Genomic DNA, 22,156 nt, shown 5'->3' with positions numbered 1-22,156 from the left:
AAAGGATATTATATTGTAACCTAACTACATCTGCTATCATCAACTTTACAAGACAGTTTGTCTCATAACCGAGTTGTGCCCATCACTCAACTACAACACTCGCTGCCATTGAGTCAGTGCTGACTCAGAGTGACCCGCTGTGCGTGTCTGAGACTGGAACTCTTTAAGGGGTAGAAGCCCAGACTTTCTCCCTCTCAGCTGCTGGTGGTTTCAAACTGCCAGCTGCGCGTAGGGCAACCCACTGCGTAACCACTCTACCATCAGGGCTCCTATCTCTCAACTACAGGTAGAGGAAATCCACCCAATGCAATCCATGTGCTGACCATGCAAATGGATTTTGGACTTCCGCTGTCATGGAGAGCCTTTTGCAAACCAGGTGTTCGCAATTTAAGCTATAATATCGTTCCTTCCTTCAGATTTGGATTTATTTTTAATTTATAATCCTTGGATCATACAGGCTGGGTGCTCCTTCCATGTAGACTTTGTTAGCACTTCACTCTCAGTGGTTCTCAACCTTCCTAATGCTGCGGCTCTTTCATACAGCCCCTCATTTGTAGTGAGCCCCCAACCATAAAATTATTGTTGTTGCTACTTCATCACTGTAATCGAACCTTTAAGACCCCAAAGACCATTTTTTTTCTGATAGCTAAGCACCATCCAGTTTCTTCACCACACTTTATTATAGCACCCATATCATCAGTGATTTCTTCATGAGGTCAAACATCAAGCAGGGCCATGTCATAAAAACCAATTGCTCTTAGATTGGGGCTAAAATTAAGTGTGAACCTCAAATCCATTCATATATCTGTGCTTTATATGTTTGTCTGCTGTACCTTAGTGACATAATTGTCATTTATGTTAGAGAACATTGTCAATCATTCCCTGGGGCATAAGGTAATTCTCGTGACAGTGTCATTAATTTAGCCAAAGTATAGAATTTAAAATACTGTTGATAAAAGGAAATTATATAAGTAGAGGCCAGTTATGAACTAAAACACATGAATGGTTGATTTGTACAGATTAAACTCTTCGGTGACTGGTCACTACACAAACAAATGGGGTTGGTGATAGAACACATGGCTCCATCATATCTGTTTTACACGACTGAGGCTCATCTACCACATTAATACATGTCATAATGAAGCAAGGGGAGATTTAAATAGCAAACATATGGTTGTATATAATTTTAATCTTTATATGAGCAGATGACCACGTCTTTCCTCACAGAGGAGTTGGATGGCATTGAACTGCCAGGGTTTTGGTTAACAGGCAAGTGTTTAATAGTTGTGCAACCAAGGTTTTTCAAAGTAACGCAGTGCCATCTATCTATCTATCTATCTATCTATCTATCTATCTATCTATCTATCTATCTATCTGGCATAGCATAGATCTATGTGCTTCAACCTCATGGTCACAGTTACTGCTCTGTACTGCTTCTTTGCCATCCCAACTCCCATTGGTTAACATTGTTAAAACGCTTTTCTTACATGGGACATAGTTCATTTATTTTGTACATTGAGAAATGGCAATTAAAGATGTGTATGTGGCAAAGAAAATAAACTAAGTGGGGTTTCTTTGTAGTTTTTACTTTGCTTTTCAAAATCTTTTTAAAAAGATAGTTAAATTTTTTAAATCCTCAAAAGTATTTGCTACAAATATGTGTATATGTATGTGTTGGTGAATTTTCCAGTCAACTATTTCTGGGCACAGAGTCCCAAGAGATGAATCAGAACACACAATGACAATCATCTAGGAATGGTTTAAGCTCTGATTATGCAGATGAGCAAATACGGATTTAAATCTTTTTTCTGTCCATTCTGGCTGTTAGACCATGAAAAGTTAGTTAACCTCTTTAAACTCATGTTGTCTCAAATGCTGAATAGGGAACACAGATCCTTACATGTTAACATTTTTGTTGTTGTTTGTTTTTTTTAAACTCATTTTATTAGGGGCTCATACAACTCCTATCACAATCCATACATACATCAATTGTGTAAAGCACATTTGTACATTCTTTGCCCTCATCATTCTCAAAACATTTGCTCTCCACTTAAGCCCCTGGCATCAGCTCCTCACTTTCCCCCTCCCATCCCGCTCCCCCCTCCCTCATGAACCCTTGATAATTTATAAACTATTATTTTGCCATACAATTCTCTGTCCCACGTCTCCCTTCCCCCACTTTTCTGTTGTCTGTCCCCTAGGAAGGAGGTCACATACAGATCCTTGAAATAGGTGCCCCCTTTCCAACCCACTCTCCTTATTCCCTCCCAGTATCACCACTCACACCACTGGTCCTGAGGGGATCATCCGCCCTGGCTTCCCTTTGTTTCCAGTTCCCATCTGTACCAGTGTACATCCTCTGGTCTAGTCAGGCTTGCAAGGTAGGATTCGGATCATGACAGTGGGAGTGAGAGGAAAGGAAGCATTTAGGAACTAGAGGAAAGTTGTATTTTTCATCATTGCTACATCGTACTCTGACTGGCTCATCTCCTCCCCAACACCCTTCTGTAAGGGGATGTCCAGAGGCCTACAAATGGGCTTTGGGTCTCCACTCCACACTCCCCACTCATTCACTATGGTAAGATTTTTTTGTTCTGATGATACCTGATATCTGATCCCTTGACACCTTGTGATCGCACAGGCTGGTGTACTTCTTCCATGTGGGCTTTGTTGCTTCTGAGCTAGAGGCCCGCTTGTTTACCTTCAAGCCTTTAAGACCCCAGATTCTATCTATTTTGATAGCCGGGCATCACCAGCTTTCTTCGCCACATTTGCTTCTGCACCCATTTGTCTTCATCGGTGGTATCAGGGAGGTGAGTACACAATGATATGATTTTTTTTTTGTTCTTTGATGCCTGATAACTGATCCCTTCAGTACCTCTTGGTCAAACAGGCTGGTGTAATTCTTCCATGTGGGCTTTATTGCTTCTGAGCCAGATGGCTGCTTGTTTACTTTCAAGCCTTTAAGACCCCAGATGCTATCTCTTTTGATAGCCGGGCACCATCAGCTTTCTTCACCACATTTAGCTGTTCACCCACTTTGTCTTCAGTGATTGTGTCGGGAAGGTGAGCATCATAGAATGCCAATTTAATAGAATAAAGTATTCTTGCATTGAGAGAGTACTTGAGTGGATGCTCAATGTCCCTCTGCTACCTTAATACTAACCTTATAAATATATACACATATATCTATTTCCCTATCCTCATCTATAAATATATTTGCATATGTACATGTCTTTATCTAGACCTCTATAAATGCCCTCTGCCTCCCAGCTCTTTCCTCTATTTCTTTTGACTTCCCTCCTGTCTCACTATCATGCTTAGTCTCCACCAGGGTTTCAGCAATTCCTCTTAGTTACATTACCCTTGATCATGCCCAACCAGGCTCCCACACCCTCCTCAGCACCGATTTGGATCTCTTGTTGTTTCCTTGTCCCTGGGTTTATTAACACCACTACCTTTCCCCACATCTCCCCGTCTCCCATGTCCCCACAGAACTATCAGTCTCATTATTTTCTCCTCCAATTGTTCATCCAGCCTATCTTATTTAGACAGACCTGTGGAGATAATAACATGTACAAAAACGAGACAGAGCATAATCAAGCAACAAGATAGAACAAAACAACAACTAACCAATGACAGAAACCAAACCAAACAAAACACAACAAGAAAGAAAAGCTTGTAGTGAGTTGTAGGATAGCTTATTGGCCTTTAGGAGTGTTTCCCAGTCCAGTCTGTTGTGGCACCACACCCTGGCCCCAAAGTCCACCTTCAGCATTCCCTGGGGACCTCGCTGCTCCACTCCCTTGCTGTTTTGTTGCACCCGCGTAGTGTTTTGTCTCGGTGTTCCGCTGAACTCCCCCAATGCCCTACCTCGGTGTGGTGGGATCAGGTCGGGTGCAATTCCCTCTATGTCTCTGGTGCTGTCCCCTGCAGGGCCATGGGTCAGTGAGGGACATCATGTCTCATAGTGGAGCTGGCCATGTGGTTCTCTCTGTGGACTGGCTACTCTAATTGGGGTCATCACCCTCAAGGCCTGGAGGGCCAGGATGTGCTCTACTCTCTCCCACTCCCCCTTCATTTTTTTTAAGGATAAATGAGAATGCTTACTTGTATTAAAAAAACTTAACGTAAAGTCAGATTCATTTATGTGTCATAAATATATCAGGGAATGATAAAAATGCTTACTACTAGCTTGGTGGATACTGGCTGAAATAGTTGTACAATCCCTGTTTTGTGCTCTGTAGACAGATTTATGTGTGCATCAAAGAGAAGGTATAGAACACAGAGAACACCTGGAAGGAAGGTGCAGAGTACAACGGCATATGTTGTTTGCCTTCAAATTCCCTCCAATTCATGGCAAGCCTACAGAACAGAGTGAAAATGCCCCATTGGGTTTCCAAGCGATAATCTCCGTGGAAGTAAATCACTAGATCTGTCTCCCACAGAACCTCTAGTGGGGGCGAACCATCAATTACTGTGTTAGTGCTAAGGATTGTGCCACATGTGCTTAATTCCTTATTACTATTTTGTTGTTGTTGTTAACTTGTATCATTTGGAGAATGGTACTTAGAGTATGTATCAGTTTCCACATCTACAGAGGGGTTAGGGATACCTGTATCAAAGGCTAGAGTCAGTTGATGAGATGCTTAATCTAGATGTCTTGGCACAGAGCCAGGAAATAGTGACTCCTGTGTTAGTTGTGGTGACAATTAGCAGAACTGAAGAACAAGAGGGTCAGTAATAAGCTGTCTAGTTTTAGGAAAGGAAGACCAGATTCTTCCCATGTATCATATCCCTGTTAGCATCTTCCTTAACAAGTCACATATGAAAATCATTCTGAGTCACTGCACACTCTTAACAAAATACAATCAACTATTGATATGGCATCTCCTGCCCTGATCCAGGCAAGGCACTTCGAAGTGCAAGAATGAGGTGGAGGAAAGGTGTTCTTTGGGTTTTACAAAGTGTCTCTGGAAGCTTTAACTCTCTTCTGTTCGGGATAGAAATTGCTTGCAGCTACATATACCCAAGATTCTAATATTTTCTGAGACTCCACTGTGCCTTTATATTTTAATACCCTGACATCTGGAATCCTAAAAGTCTAATGTTTAACCATAAATATCTGCTGAGATTAAAGAGCTATATACCAAGTTTCAATCTTTGGGTCCTATAATTGCTTGGGAAACGAGAACGGTATTTCCCCCCTAGCTAGAAGAAAAAGACCTTGGCAAAGCACAGATATTGGCAGACAAATTTTCTAACAACCGTTTCCTCTCTCCATTCTGTCCTCTCATTTTCTCCCTCCCGCTCTGCTCTCCCATTTTATAATACCATCTTGCTGTCATTGCCAGGACAAATGGGGAGAAGGCGAAGCCTAGAAAGCTTAAAGATGCCATGCATTTCAAAAGCTCGCAGCAAAGAGTTGAGGGAAAGCAAGCCCCTCCGTGTCTGTGAAAGCGCTGGGCAGCGGACTCCACATGGCTCAAGCTTTTCCATCACTCAGTCAGACACCACTTCATCACGCAGGGGGCTGACAGTCAAATGCCAGCTTTGTTTTCTTTCTTATCAACCTAATCTTTTGTTTTTGATTCGAGAGAAGTCATTTTTAAAGTCCACACCTTCATTTGTTAAGGTCTTTCTCAAGAAATTTCCAAGAAGTGCCCGCAACATGAAAAATATTTCTTACATTCTTGAGCCAAAGACTGAAGGAAACGTTACCTGCCCTGAAGGTAAATTTGGACAGAATTCCTAGTCAGACCACTGTACTTTACTGGGAACGATGTCAAGGAAACTGTGGGAGAAAGCTTATCAGTAGTGTAGCTTTGTAAACTGATGACTTAATGTGGAATTTTAAAAATAAACTTGGATTTGTATTAAAACCATTTTTATTCAGGAGGGTATTATAGAAATGACATAGCCATGGTCTTTCAACCTACTAGAATGCTTGGAAAATTTATATTTTACAAAAGATTTAAGTTAAGCCAAGGACTTCATTTAGATTGCACATTTACCCAATATCTTTTTGCAAACAATTTCCCATTTATAAATTGCCTAGTAAATATATATATATATAAGCTTAATAGATACATGTATATTTATATCTGTTGGGTTTTGGCACAGAAAGCTAAATCTTGATTATTCATAAGAAACCAACAGCGCCCCACTTTTTAGAATACCAATATTATTTATAGGTATGATTCTCAAACTTAGCACAGCAGACACTTGAGGAAGTCTGTGTAGGTGCTAAATATGAATTTCCGGGCTTCATACGCATATAATGGATCAAAATTACACACATGCAAATACATTGTTGATGTCCTGGATGAGTCTCATGATAGAGACTTTGTGAGCTGCTGTCCTAAGGAAGGGCACGGTGGCATGGGGATTTCACATGGAGCTGCTAAGCTTGAGGTCGGCAGTTGGAAAGCACCAGCCACTCCTCAGGAGAGAGAAGAGGCTTCTGACTCCTATAAAGAGTTACAATCCTAAAAACAAATGCACGGGGGCTCTTCGATATATAGGTTAGCCATGAGTTAGCACTGACTCAATATTTTTGGTTTGCCCTAAGTAAATTAAATTTACCTCTTCAACTGAAAACATATAGATAGAAGAGAAAAAATTTTAAAGCAGGTATGCCTGGAAGGTTTCAGAGTATGCAAGGACCTTGCTAGCTTTCAAATGTTCAATGAAACATTTAATAAAAACATCTTCCTAAGAAAACCTTATTTGGATAAGCCTTGGACTGCTGACTGCGAGGTAGCCAGTCAAAGCCACCAGCTGTTTTGGGAAGAAAGGGGAAGCTACCTGGTCCCATAAAGAGTTACAGTCTTGAAAACCCTATGTATATAGAATCAACTGGGTGGCAGTTGATTTGACTTTGGTTTGGAAGGAGCAAGATGATAAAGATTTTTAAGAATATTTACTTATTGAAACGGAGTAACACTGTCCTCATAATAATTCTTGACATGTCATAATTGCCATGGGAGAGGCTCAATCCTTTTGTTTTTCTTCTCTCTCCTTTCCTGAAAGTCTTTCCCCATCACAGAAACGACTCGGTCGGATGGGTGATGCCACTCGTATACGGCACGGGAAAAAGAGCAAGCAAGCGAGGAGCCAAAATGGAACATACAGATATCTCGTCACTGCTGCCTAGGTGGGGTATTCATTTCAAGACTTGGTTGTCCTAGAGATAGTGATTTGGGATTTTCAGGTGATTAGAAGCACCCACAATCTAAAGAAACCCCTTTGGGAAAGAAATGTAACTGGTTCTTAGAGGACCTCCCGGTTGGGATTAGGTGCCTTGCTGTCTGTTGCCATGCATTTTGCAAAGCTGGCTGCAAATGCAAGCTCACAAACCAAAACCACCAGCTCCCATGTCCCCTGGCTACACACCGTGCCCTGCGCAGATAGCAAAGCTCACTGGCACCGTGCTCCTCGGAGCTGAGCAACAGAGCTGGCTCTTGCTCCTGACGCCAGAGCATAAGGCCGTACGCTACCACAGGGGCTCTCTGTCTGAGTAGGTAATTCGTGTGTGAGAATTTACCTGTGTAAATGCAACCTCGTATTTTTCAAATGAAAAAATAACCTTCCAAGTCCATAGACAGCAAACTGTTTAAAGAGGTTTGTTACTACAACCGAATGGACCATCGGTCGTGTCAACGTGGATGGCATTTAGGACAAACATGAGAATTGGTCCCTGCAGTCTCTGTTTCCATCTTCCCTACACTGACTTTTCTATTTCACAGAAGATCAGAGGTTCCTATTTGGAAGAAGGAAAATACAAAGTAGTCATTAATTCTCTTGAGATGTGATTCCTTCTTTTCCCATCCGTTGGAAAGTCACATAGGAAGAAATGGTTTAATACCAAAAAAAAAAAAAAAGAACTTCAATAAGGATCTCCCTATATTGTGGAAGTCAAAGGAAGTCAAATTGAAATCCTGCTACCACCCAGAAGCCATGGTTTACTATGTGCTGGTGCCCACGTTGCAAGAGGGCATGGCTTGTAGTTTTAGTGTCATGAAGAGTAGAGTCCACTATGGCAGTCACTGAAGTTGACGCCAATCACAACCTTCTTTTAAAAGTTATGAAGTTTCAATGTCTCAGCTGCTTAATGTCATCATATACACCTCCACATAAATGCCCAAATCTTACACACTGATGGTAAAGTATTGTGGAATATAGTACTGCTGCTAGAGGTTTTACCTTTGAATCACAATTCATATCCAATACATAAAATTAAGAAAAGAAAAATATAAGGAAAGCAACAAGCATTTCAGTCCCTAGGAAGAGTCTAATCAGTATATTACATCACACAGCAAAAGACCATTCATCCAAAGAACATTCTTATTATTTAAGTCCTATGCATTTGGTCAAAATTTTGGTGTCTAGTCTTAAAACAATGTTGTTGGTGCTGCCAAAATAATATATATATTTTGGCACGTCCTTTCAGACCAAGCATTACTTACTGCAACAATCTAAGACTCTGTGATAGAGTTTTTTTCCTGACCATGAAGCAAACTTCACCCAGGTTCAGTGAAAGGTAAAGGCTGGCGAGCTAAATGTACCCAGAAGCAGCCCTAGGGCCATGATGGGTGGATGTCTGAAAACTAAATACATTTGTTCCCTCACTCTTGACGGGCTTAATTTTGAACATATTCACCATGGCTTCCCAGAGTTCCCATCAGACTTTAGCTCCAGCTGACAGCTTAGTAGAACACCTTCTCCTGGCTCCAGTCCTATCCCTGGTATCTCTCCCCCACTTCCCTACAAGTGTTACCTGGTACCACTCATATAATCATTAGCTTTTGTGTCAACTTGACTGTGCCAGGATTTTGAGCAGTTTTATAGGTAAGACCTACTAATTCCCCATGGTGTCACTTAAAAATTACAATCAACTTGGCAATGGAATCTGCTGTGAGCAGACAATCAACTCTCAAAAAGATGGATGCCATGTTCTGATGTAAAGAAGAGGAGCACTGAGGCAATTTAAAGATTATTTTCTTGGGTGTGTGGCCTGCTCCCAAAATAGGTGGATGCAGAGGAAAAGCTTATTTTTTGCTTTCAGCTGGGCCTAGGTCCTACATCTGGCTCACAGAACGCCAGTTCTTTGGACTTGAACCAACGCCCTGAATTCATTGACTACCAATCTGAAAAGTTGGCAGTAGCCTGTGATCTGAGCAGCTGACCTTGGGTTCACTCCCCCTGCAGCCACAAACCTGACTTTCCAACCTTAGAATCATTTGTCTTTGTAGTCACTAACTGGTGGTATTCTAGAATACTTTGGCGATCTGAGTTAGAAGAAACCTCCAGACTAACATCTGATCCAGAAACTTGGAACTTGCCTGGACTTGGACTTTCCCACTTATACAACTGTGTGGCCCCATTTTCTTGATATAAATGATTTTGCACGCACACACACATATTTATGTGTCACTAGTTTTGCTTCACTAGTCAACTTAGCCACAGACAACTGACCCTCCCTAACCCACACCACCCCGCCATATAAAAACTATCATTACTTTGAACTTTATGTTGGTATATGCTTCTATGACAATTCAAAGTAACATCATATTATTCCTTTTTCTTTTATGATAAGATAAAATGTTTTTGCATGAAATATTCTAGGGTACATATCCTTCTTACTGATTCCAGAGAAACATAAGGATCACCAACAGCCACAGTTAAGAGAAGCCCTCACATCATTTGCATATCTATCTTGTATAAATATGACTACCTTAACAGTGAGATACATTTTAGAGTCAAGAGAAAATTGTGTTTGGAAAATAATCTCGCTAGCCTTTTTGGTAAATAGAAAAATAGAATAGTATTTCTCTCTCTCTCTCTCTCTCTCTCTCTCTCTCTCTCTCTCTCTCTCTCTTTCCCTACTACTTCCCACATTATTTCTCATTGAAATATATGTATCTCCAAATTTAATCCTTCAATGGAAAAATAAATTGATTTTCTGGTTTCAACCAACAGTTTTAACCAACATATCAAAAGGAATATTTACTCAGCATGTTCCATATATTCATCACAGACTTTAAAAGTCTATGCTGTAGTCCCCACAGCATGTCACTCTGTTGCAAAGATAAGCCTTTAATATATGAGAACTTTTAGGAGCAATGTAAAAAAGTATTCGAGCATAAAATGTTATGGTAATTAGAGGAATGAAGGTGGGATTATATTTTAAATGCTATAAAAATAGTTTGTGGCAGTAGTTCAGGTTGAAGAAAGGTGAGAACATGGCAAAAGATACCTGGGAGTATTTTACCTGCAAAGTCAAATTCCATCACAGATAAATCTTTAAACCAATGACTTATAGACCTCAATTCTTTCGGTATGTCCTTGAATGATTTAAAGCAAAGAGCATTAGAATTCTTCATGGTTATTAATGACCTGTTTCTTTGATATAGCAACAAATAGTTATTGAGGATGCACAGAATTTTTAGCAGTGGGTTGGACAAAATCTATGCCCCCATCAAAAGGAGAAGCAATAAATCAACAAGCAAACACACAACCTAACTTCAGTAGTGGGGCTCTGAAGAAAACTAAAGCAGATACAGTAAATCTAAAGATTAATAGTAGCATGGTGGTTGTAGGTAGGATGGGTAGAAATTACTTCTCTCAGGAGTTGTCTTTGGAACAAGGCAGCAAAATAAGTGAGAAGAAGCTTTTCTAGGCAGAGAAAATAGCAAGTGCAAAGGGCCCTGAGGGGTAAGCTTAACCTGTTAGAGGGAAAAATGCATACGTGAGAAAAGCAAAGAGTTCTGACAATGTAATGGTTAAATAGTAAGTTGTTAACCATTGTTAACAGTAGTTAGTTCACACTCACCCAGCGCTTTTGTTGAAGAAAGATCTAGAGATAGAAAGGAGGAACAGTTGACAAGGTCTACATATAACCTCCTCCCCAGAGGACGGACAGTGGAGAACCGGGTGGGGGAGATGTCGGATGGTGTAAGATATGATAACAATAATAATTATTTACAAATTATCAAGGGTTCAGAGGGAGCGGGAGGAGGGAAGGAAGGGGAAAATGAGGAGCTGATACCAAGGGCTCAAGTAGACAGCAGGTATTTTGGGAATGATGATGGCAACATATGTACGAATGTGCTAGACACAAAGGATGTATGTAGATTGTAAAAGAGTTCTAAGAGCCCCTAATAAAATGATTTTAAAAAGATTACAGCCTAGAGTATGTTATGGAGGAGTTCTATTTTGTCACATAGGGTCACTTTGATCAGAATCAACTTCGTAACTGGATGGCACCTGTGGTAGTTACATAATCTGTTGTCTATTTGAGACTTAAGAGTGAAGGGATGGAGCTTCGCCTGTCAATCAGGTTGCAACTTGATAACCTTCTTGGAAGCATTAAGGAGCGAATTAGCTTGCTGGAGGTGAAATGCAGCTTCACTCCCTGCAAGACAATGCAACCAGAGCTCTGGAGCTGGAGGAGCCACATGGAGACTCCTGCCAGTGCTAAGGTGCCTCCACTGCCACTGGATCCACAAGATTTTGCACCCACTGGACCTGAGATTTTCCTGCACTAGGCATCATTGGATGTGCTCCCTGAGTCTGAAGAGGAATGTATAGATTGGTATAGGACATATGGGCTAATAATGGACTTATGGATTTGATCTGGCCTGGGCTGGGATGTTTTCCCAATATAAAATTGCTCTTTTATATAAAACTCTTTCTTGTACACATATAAGTATCTATGAATTTTGTTTCCCTGGTGTACCCAAACTAACACAGCACCTAACAAAAACAGCACCAAGTAAAGCAAATAAAGCCAGGTGAGTGAGCAAAAGAAGTATCAGAGGAGATTAAGTGGGAGAGGCACTCAGGAACCAGAAATTAGAGTTTGTAGGCTTATATTTTATTCTGAGAGGGTTGGGAAAACATTAGAAAGTTTAAGAGATCACACTAGTTGTTTCATGAGGAATAGACTATAATGTTTATGAGAAAAATAAAAATCAGTTCGGAAGCATATCTTTTGTTAGCTGAGAGATGATGCTGGTTACACTGCAAAGCAAATAAGAATGAGAAATGGGGCAGGTTGAGTTAAGTAAAAGAAGAAGACTGTATGTGGTGGTATTACGTATTGAAGTAGGATGGCTAGTTAAGAAGAGGGAACCAGAGAACCAGAATCCCACTAGACATTTGAGTCTACATGCCTACGACTCCTGGCCCATGGAGTAGTTATATATATATATATATATATATATATATATATATATATATATATATATATATATATATATATATATATATATATATATATATATATATATACACACACACACACACAAAACCAACATCTAGGGTTGCAGCGAGGCTGGAGATATAAATTGGAAGTCATCAGCATTAGATGGTATTTTACCCTTGGGCCCAGGGTGTGATATCAGCGAGAGAGAAACAAAGAAATTTGAGGGCATTACCTTGGGAAATTCCTAAACACTGTACTTAAAAAAGGACAAATGAGACTAGAAACAAAATCTGAAGAGAATAAAGCAAATTATTTGGATTACTTATAGCATATTCTGATGAACGGACATGTGAATTCAAGGTCTCATTGTTTCTGAAGCAGGACAATGATGTCTCTAGAAATCTCTACTATCAAGATGATTCCAAGTCATTGTGACCTACAGGCTCAAGTAAAGCTGCTCTGAGGGTTTCCAAGGATGTAGATCTTTACAGAGGTAGACAGTTTCATCTTTTCATCCAGGAACTGCTGGCCTTTCACTTAGTAGCCTAACTCAAAACTCTGTACACCACCAGGGCTCTTATGATCTCTCCAAGGTTATAAAAATTGGCACCCAAAAGGTTTTGATAGTAAAAGCAAGAACATCTGAGTTTCAAGCATAGATCCTTGGAGATAAGAGAAAATGGAGAAAAGAGAAGAAAACGATATGATATCTACCACTTCTCAGAGACAGCCTTTAGAGTCTATTGAAAGAGCCAGGTAGACTCAGAAGCCAGAGGGGTTTGTTCCACTGCAGGCGTTATAAAATCCTGAGCACAAGGAATTCTGTTCCATATCCCCGTAGAAACGCTAGTGACAGGTTTATTCTCCCTACTTATACACAAAGATGGGTGGGAGATTCTGTATCTTTGGTATGGACACAGGAAATTTCATGGAGAACACACAGTTATGTCAGGGCATATCATAATCTCTCAATATGCCTTTGAGGCAGGTGCATTGAAGAACATATTAGCACAAGCTCTAACTCTACAGCTCCTTTAGCTCCTCTTCAGTGTACTTCTTGAACAACACAGCTGTGTTAGTCTGGGTTGACTAGAGAAACAAATTCATAGGCCCTCATATGTGTGTAAGAAATAATTTTGTTGTTTCTCAGCTAGATGGCCACTTGTTTATCTTCAAGCCTTTAAGACCCCAGACACTATCTCTTTTGATAGCTGGGCACCATCAGCTTTCTTCACATTTGCTTATGTACCTGCTTTGTCTTCAGAGATTGTACCAGGAAGGCGAGCATTTCACACTGCCTAATTGTTAGAACAAAGTGCTCTTGTGTTGAGGGAGTACTTGAGTAGGGGCCCACTGTCCATATGCAACCTTTATACTAAACCTCTAAATATATGTATATAGATCTATTTCCCCCCATCGTATATAAATATATTTACATCTATATGTTCCTGCATTTAGATCTATATAACTGCCCTTTGCCTTCTAGTTCTTTCCTCTATTTCTTTGTACTTTCCTTTTGTCCACTAGCATGTTCAGCCTTCATTTGGGTTTCAGGAATTCCTCTCAGTTACAATGTCCTTGATCCAGCCCTGGCAGACCTCCTATACTTTCCTTGCCACTGATTTTGGGTCACTTGTTGTTCCCTTGTCCCTGGGTTTGTTAACACAACTTCCTTTCCCCTGCCTCCCCTCTCCCATGTCCCCCTGGAACTGTCACCCCGTTGTTCTTTCTTCCAGCTTGTTTATCCTGCCTATCCCTTCCAGGTAGACATGGATCTACATATAACATATGTAGCTACATATATACATATATATATATACATATAACATCCTCTCTGGGGGACGAACAGCAGAGAAGTGGGTGAAGTCAATGTAGGATGGTGTAAGATATGAAAAATAATAATAATTTATAAATTATTAAGGGTTCATGGGGGAGAGGGGGTATAGATGGGGGAAATGAGGAGCTGATACCAAGGGATCAAGTAGAAAGCAAATGTTTGAGAATAAGGAGGGAAAGAAATACAAAAGTGCTTGACACAATGAATGTATGTATGGTTTAAGAGTGGTATGAGCCCCCAATAAAATGATTTTTTTAAAAAGAAAGAATTTTATATAAAAGAGTAATTGTACATTAAGAAAACACCCCAGCCCAATCCAGATCAAGTCCATATGTTCAATATTAGCCCCGACGTCCATACTAGTTCATAAATTCCTCTTTGGACTCATGAAGCCATGCAATAATGCCGAATTCAGGAAGATTACAGACTAGTAGGTCAAAAGTCTTGTGGATCCAGTGGCAGTAGAAGTATCTCAGCATTGGCAGGGCTTTCTAGATGGCTCCTCCAGCTCAGGGCACTAGTGTAACTCCATGTGTCCTGTCAGCTGCAATGTCTCCCAGGAGGTGAGTCTGTGTCCCATCTCCGGCAAGCTATTTATCTTTTTAGCACCCCCAAATGTGACCTGATTGATGGGCTAAACTCCACCCCTTCACTCCTAAGTCTCAAATTGACAGCAGATTATGTAACTGCCACAACAGCCTAGCCAGTTCCTTCATGTAAATCAGTACTTTTCTTACTCGTACCAACTGACTGACCTGTGTTGAAGAAAGACCCAGTCCATTCTCCGTCTGTGTGAGGAAATACAGAAACAGGTGGAGGCAGACCCAGGGTGCTCCCATCCAGATCCTTAAAGAGATACTTTCTTGGACTTTCACAGTCCGCTTCAGGGCAGAGCACTGTTCCCATGTCTCTCCTGTGAAGGAAGATAGAAAGCAATGCTCTCATTTCATAATAAACAGCAAGAAGAAAACGTACACTCATCTTACCGATCTTCTGAAAACTAACACTTAAACATTTTAGTATTTATAATGTGCTGCACAGATAGAGAATAACTCTCTCCACAAAATGAATTGTTGTTCAATTATATGGTCAGGTAAAATAATTCCCATTAACTGAATAGTGTAGATATCTGAATATGTGATCTTTACACAGATTTCTAATTTTCTAGGATGCAAGATAGAGCAAACTTCTCCTCACTGCAACATCTCTGGTGACACAGTGTCTCAAGGCTTGAGAAGCTAACTACAGGCTGACTCCTTGTCCGTTCTCATAAAGATTTAGACTCTAAATCTGTCGCAGAAGCTCAAAAGAGCAGTTTTATTCTGTCCTATAGGGTCACTATGAGTCAGAATCCACTTGATGCCACGGCTTTGGGTGGGGTTTAACTCTCATTATCTATGGAATATAATATAATGTTTTCTCATAGTACTTCAGAGTCTACTGGTACCTTAGAATTCTCATTATAAATACCAATTTCATTTGCACTATAGACAAAGCAAAGACAAGTATTCTTATTCAACAGATACCTATTGAGAACGCATGAGTGATAGGTTTAGGGAAGATAATGGTGATAATCACAGTTCTGTGCTTTTGGAATTTAAAGTCAAACACTATATATAAATAACTAGTGGTAATCCAAACAGAGAATATATTTTACTCCATGGTACAATTCTGTTGGGTTACATTATGTAATTACAAATTACATGACAAATATCTGTTCTATGCCAGTCATGTGTCAGGTGATAAATAGAGAAAACTTCAGATACTATTATCAATTAACTTCATATCTAATTCACCCTATAGGCTGGACCTGACTCAGGACAATTGGACAGCAGAAGGAAAGTAACAGAACAACACAAAGTCCAAACAACACAACTGTGACTCAGGAGCAGCCATCAAAAGAGACTGGTATTAAGTCAAATGTGAACTACTTTCATTAGAATAATTTCTCGGTTATATTTTTCTAAATTCCTAAGAATTAGCCTAAAATTAAGATGGGGAACAGAGGTGACCCAATCTCCCTGCTCTTAACTTCCTCACTCCCTTACCGTGCCCCCAGGATCAGGAGACCAGCCTGGGCTTCTCTTCATGCAGCGAAACCAACATTGCCAGAGGACACCTGGACACTAGCTAAGCCTCATGGGATCATGATTTGAAACTTGCATTCTTAACTTCTCCCTTCCTTCAGCTAAGGAAAAGTGCTGATTCCTGATTCAAATGATAGAGAAAAAACTTTGCCAAAATGTATAAAGCCAAGGGTATGTGTGTAAGAGAGAACAAACGTGGTATTTGCATAAAACCACCACGCCTCGCTTTTGCTCCCATTTTTATTTTATTATTTTTTAAATGTTCAGGGATTTTAGAACGGGCTTTTTTTTCATAATTAGGATGTATCCATACTGATGGTGTAGTGGTTATACGTTGGGCTGCAATCTACAAGGTGGGTAGTTCAAAACCATAAGCTACTCCTTGGGAGAAAGATAGGGCTATCTAATCACAATAACAGCTAAAGTCTTTGAAATCCACAGCAAGAGTAGTAACCTGGCCTTTAGGGTTGCTATGAGTCAATGGTGATTCAAGGGCAGTGAGTTGTTGTTATTTAATCCATATAAAGACCTGGGTGCACAGTGGGTTGCACACTGGTCTGCTAACCCAAGGTCAAGAGTTGAAAATCACAGTGACTCTAAAGAAGAAAGATCAAACTTCCTGTTCCACTAAAGACTTACAGCCTCAGAAAAGTGAGAGCGGCATTCCTCTCTGTGCTATAGGGTTGCCATGAGTCAAAAGCATCTCTAGGGAAATGGATGTGTTGTTGGGGTTTGTTACACATATTAAAGTACCTGCGTTGTAATGGAGAGAAGTAGAACTTGTTTTTGTCCTTCACCTTTAGCATCCTGGTCCTCTCTGCTATTATTGGATGCATGATTCCAGTGTTCTCTCCATTTGCCAGGATGCAAACATCTACATCATCGCTATAGCAACTCTGCCCAAAACTAGAAAAGGTGACACCTGAAATTAAAAATGAAAACATAGATCATAGAAATTGCCAACTATGAGCACAGATTACACAACATAAAACTCTGATAATAATTTATGGGGAAGAGTTAGTTTAAGGTTCCCAGGGTATTTCGAGTAGCTTGTAGAAATCTTTACTTAAAATACCTGTAATTGTTCAACCAATGGACACTATAGAAAACAGAAGAATATTCTAAAATATTAAAGTCTTAAATGTTCTCGGTTAATCATAGATTTTATCAGAATCCAGAGACTTTATAGAATCATAAGTCAACTAACAGAGAGACCAAGTATATGACGAATGAGCACAATAGTACAAAGGTGCCCGAAAGAGACTGCACAAGCGACTGCACATTCCTTGTAATCCTTGATGTGCCACCAAGTGCAAAGCGACCCCACATAAGGAATACTTTTCAAGGCTTAGTCTTCTTAATTGCTTAATGGGAACAATAGCATCTAAGACAAATAGAGATCAAAATTTATGAATCAATTATACAGCTCAAAGTCAGTAATTGCTATGGAAACTTTCCGAAACGTATCTCCAGCAGACTTTATAAGGAGGAACTCACTTTCATGGTCAACCAGCATTGTAGTTCTCCGTGGCCACAAAGATGGTTCTTTGGACAGCAAGTGTTAGACTACACCATACCATTTGGTTGATATAATGTTAAAAGGCTGTAAAAGATTCTGTGCACAGGCAAACACAACTAAACTGCTCCGATAGTTCTAAGTGGCCTACCTTGAAGTTTCATGATTCCTGCAACGGAGTGGCTGTTCCTGATTCTGTGCCAGGGTTGCTGAGGCCACTGATGTGGCTCTGAGCTGAATCCAGGCCACAGAATTCCCACGCGACCGCCTCTTGGATTGGAAGGAGCGCGATATGACGATGTTAAGTTGGCTGAGCAAGGCTCAACTCGGTCTTGGATGCAGTCAAAAGAGGAGCTCGTGGCCACAATGGCTGCATTCCTCAGCACAATCTGAGCATTGCTGACACTGCTTCGGGGAGCAGAGGACGTATCTACGACTGCCAGAAGGCCGATGACATTGTCGATCAGAGTGATGTTCTCCATCTCCACGCTATGCTCCACGTGGAGCATGGCACCGTAATCAAAGTTCTTGAAAGCCAGGAAGCCTGAGATTCCCGTACAGTTGTCCATTCCAGTTTCCTTATAGACATGAAGGCCATGGAGACATGAATGGGCTACATTGTCTGACCAAGGAACTTCCAGGAGGGAACAGCTGTGGCCCCGGATGTGAAAGCCAAGCCTCTCAGACCCAGCCACCGCGTTGCCGCGGAGTTTGACATCCTTTGCCAGGTTCACTTTGATTCCTGCCACCCAAACCGTGTCCCTGGTTGATTGGGTGGTGAGAACCACAAGGTTATCTGTAAGAGAATAGGCTTGGCCCTCCAAATCAATGCCATGGCCAGCTGTGCCAAATACTACATTGTCATTCAAAATAATGCCTTGACTGGCACCTGCACGGATGCCCCCGCTGCAGCTCTTGTGCACCGTGGAAGATACAATCCAGGAGCCGAAGGACACGTTAGTGAATTCAATAGATGAGTGTTCTGGTGTTCCAAAGTTCCGTATTTCCACATTTAAAAGCTGAAGGACACCTGCAAAAGAAAAATGCATGCCATCAGACACTTTCTTCTTCTTCCCAAAGGCTAAAGAATAATCCATTTGTCCCGAATGGAACAAGATGATTTTTAGTTAAATTCATTCTTAGCATTGGCATTATTTTTCATGCAACTGAGGTTCACTGACAAAATATGGGCCATCAGAAAAATCACCTTGATGTCTTCAACGGTTTCAGGCCCAAGCTGAAGAGACTGGCAATAGGGTGGAGACAGAAGAGAGCACAGAAGGAGCAGAGATGGACTTTGGAGATGGGAACAATAAGAATCTGTGCATTTGTCTGCAGGGCTGGGTCCAAAAAGTAATGGGGGAAGTGGCTCATGTCCCTTCATTTTCAAATCACACCTCCCACTCCATATTTCAGTGACCCCCATGTGAAAAGATACTATCCTCACAGGTATTGAATGAATGACAAAATAACCAACTCTATCAAGTATTGCAGGCATTTCTGAAAATAGTACGATGTAGGTGTGAAAGTCACTTTGGTCCAATAATGTACAGAAATATTACATTCAATAAACATTTCTTGATCAAGATATGATAGAAGCAATAATTATTTCAAAAACAATTTTCAAGATCTTGTGATTGTTTTTTTTGGTATTTTCTTTTACCAAGTTTCACTTTTATATTAAGTGTTTCCAAGTTTCACTTTTATAATAAGTGTTTCTACATATTCCAAGTTTCACTTTTATAATAAGTGTTTCTACATCTTTTATATCAGTAGAAGACAGTGAATTAGCAAGTCTCATTAATGTTGCCATTTGTATTTTAAGAATATATTATTAAAATACAATATAAAATGCATTCAATAGGTGAACTAAAAATATAGTCAGTGCGCATACCCTTGGCAAAACAAATAACAACATAACTACAGTGAAATGAGGCCAATTGATAACTACAACACTAACTAGCATTCAGGACAGTGCAAGAAACTGTTCTATGTCATATAAATGGGAATACATATGTTTTAGAAAATATATAATTTTCATACAAACATATGAGGTAGATATGATCATTACCTGAAATTTCCAGATAAGACACTTGAGGTGAAGGAGAGCTAACAACAAACTACAATTTTGACTTAGGTAGATGGATACACCTATAAAGAGAATCCAGTACAGTTTCTCTTTCCTTCATTCAGGCATGATTTAAGTAGCCCTGGATGAGCAATGTCATAGCTTCAGTCTCAAGTCAACCCTGGCATTGGTTCCACTCCAGCTTGCTAGATAGTCCTAGGAATCGGCTTCTGGACTGTTCCTGTGACTCTTCTCCAGCTTGACCTCCACGTTCGGGTACCTAGGACCCTGTTATGCTTTCCTGTCCCTGATGTTCTGCCTCATAAACTGCAGGATGGTCTCCCAGCTTCAGAACCAGTAGCCCCCTTGTTTTTGTCTTCTAGGGTCAGGTCTCTGAACCTCAATACTTCTGTGAGGTCATTTGCTGTAAGGACAGTCTTAAGCAATGTAGGATGTTGAGTTACAGCTCAGAAATCTACTAGGTAGATGCTTGAAGCAACCCCATGGGAAATAAGCAAGAACAACTCCAGACATTGCCAAGTATTCTCTGGGATGCAAAAATCACCACAACTGAGGATTTATGGAAGTAGAAACTACATAAGGAGAGAGAACTCTTCTATGGTTTGGAAATCCTGAACTTTTGTACTATAGTTCAAGCACTATCCTTGATCAAACTAGAGAAATAGATATTAGATGAGAGTGCTCCATGCTTCCTATATTTGGGAAGTGGCTAGACCTTTAGTCCAAGTCTGTCTGGAATCTTTATTATGCTCTTGTGCCTTCAAAGATAAGGCCATGTAGTGGCTTTATCAATAAGATCAAACTTATTTAGTCAGGAAACAACTTTGGAATAATATTTAGGGAATCCAAATTTAAGAAACAAAGTTTTAATCAAATAACTTTGTGGCATTCCAAAAGGGCTAAAATTGGAAAGAAATGAGAGAGATTAAACTGATCCTTAAAGCAGTCTGGAATATGGAAATCATTTTTATTTAAATTTATGCTATTAATTTATAGCATGAGCTAATGCCTGCCATCAGATATAGCATGCTACTGGGAAAGAGTAATAGGAATTCAGGAAAGAGATAAAATTCAAGTGGTCATTAAATCATCTATAATTTCAAAGCAGAGGAAATTTCACATCTGCTGAAGATGTTTTCTTGGAGGGAACATTGTGCATATGTGCCAATCACTAGTATATTATTTTAACATCACACTGATAATTAAGCACACATCAGGACTGAAAATCCTGAGTGTCTCAGAAACCAAAGCAGCCATCTAACTCAGACATTATGTTTCACAAACAAAGTATCTCATTTGAAATAGCTAATTGTCCCAGATGAGTAGTGGCCCATTGGTGATGTTTGCTGCTGTAAAGTGGCATTGAGTTGGTTGCAAGTGACCCTAGGTGGAACAGAATGAAATGCCACCTAGACCTTCACCCTCTCCACAACAGTTCTTACGTTTGAGCCCATTGTTGCAGCCCCTGTGTCAATCTCTCTTGTTGAGGACCTTAAAATGCCATTTACCGGAAAATTCGCCTCTGCCTGGCTTCTTAAAGGACCCCACAAGTATTCTCCCCTTGCATGATATATCAGACTGAAGCTGTATATTTCGGGACAATAATCCAATCTCAGCAGCCAAAGGAATGGCTCGGCCATCTTCTATAGCATGGGCACTTCCTAGAAAGAAGAAAAAAAAACAACAACAAAAAACATTAAAAACCTATTTCAGAAAACTGCCAGCGTGGGACCCAGCAAACTTGATAAATGAAAACACTCCTTCCCTTTGGAAGTCCTACCCACATGAAGGCCTGCTTTTCCTCGGGCATTCTCCACAAATGTCAGCTGAGAAATGAAAAGCCCATTCACATGTCTCTCTTTGGGATCACAGTGAGAGCGTGCGAGCAAGGATTCATTTCCTCGCAATAACAGAGGGTCCAGGGACAGTCCACTGGTGCAGAAAGCCAGGGCAAACATGGCTAATTGGCAGGCTCCCCAACCTCCTTGCAACATGCATCAGCGTGAAGCTTCAGCACTGGGCTCATTCTTGTCCATGGACCACTTTCACGGGATCAAGGGGTTCCAGATCAAGTAGGATGGTGACAGGAGGGTCAAGGCAGCAAGGGATTCAGAGAACAAAGACACCGAGAAGCAGCAGTGGTAGCAGTAGCGTCTTCTCTCAGCCCTGCTCCTGAACAAGCTTCCTCAGTAGTGAGAACTGAATCAGCTTATAATATCATTTCCCTGTCCTTGGTTTGCAAGTCCTCTTGGACCTTATTGGCACTGATTTCCGAAGATTCCATTTTTCTTGCTACATTTTTAAAAGTCAGCTTCTGGGAAACCGTTTTGGGTATCTTGTGTTAAAAGCACGGCTTTCCTTGCCCCTTTAGTTCCATGTTCTACTACTTAGTCGCTCCATTTCCTGGATCATATTTAGA

The 22,156-nt window shown here is 40.5% G+C and overlaps 1 protein-coding gene across 1 annotated transcript in view; it reads right to left on the bottom strand.

The window, feature by feature from the left end:
- PKHD1 (PKHD1 ciliary IPT domain containing fibrocystin/polyductin) overlaps positions 1 to 22,156 on the bottom strand; it is a 588,229-nt gene that overhangs the window by 150,937 nt on the left and 415,136 nt on the right. Inside the window, exons 57-60 of the mRNA XM_075554069.1 lie at positions 21,246 to 21,398; positions 17,800 to 18,678; positions 16,886 to 17,054; positions 14,801 to 14,958 (exon numbers count right to left, since the gene is read on the bottom strand). Coding sequence (XP_075410184.1) covers positions 14,801 to 14,958; positions 16,886 to 17,054; positions 17,800 to 18,678; positions 21,246 to 21,398 — 1,359 coding nt within the window. The remainder of the gene's footprint in view (positions 1 to 14,800; positions 14,959 to 16,885; positions 17,055 to 17,799; positions 18,679 to 21,245; positions 21,399 to 22,156) is intronic.

This window comes from Tenrec ecaudatus, chromosome 7, assembly GCF_050624435.1.
Source record: "Tenrec ecaudatus isolate mTenEca1 chromosome 7, mTenEca1.hap1, whole genome shotgun sequence".
Classification (NCBI taxonomy): domain Eukaryota; kingdom Metazoa; phylum Chordata; class Mammalia; order Afrosoricida; family Tenrecidae; genus Tenrec; species Tenrec ecaudatus.
This window is presented reverse-complemented; position numbering and strand designations above follow the sequence as displayed.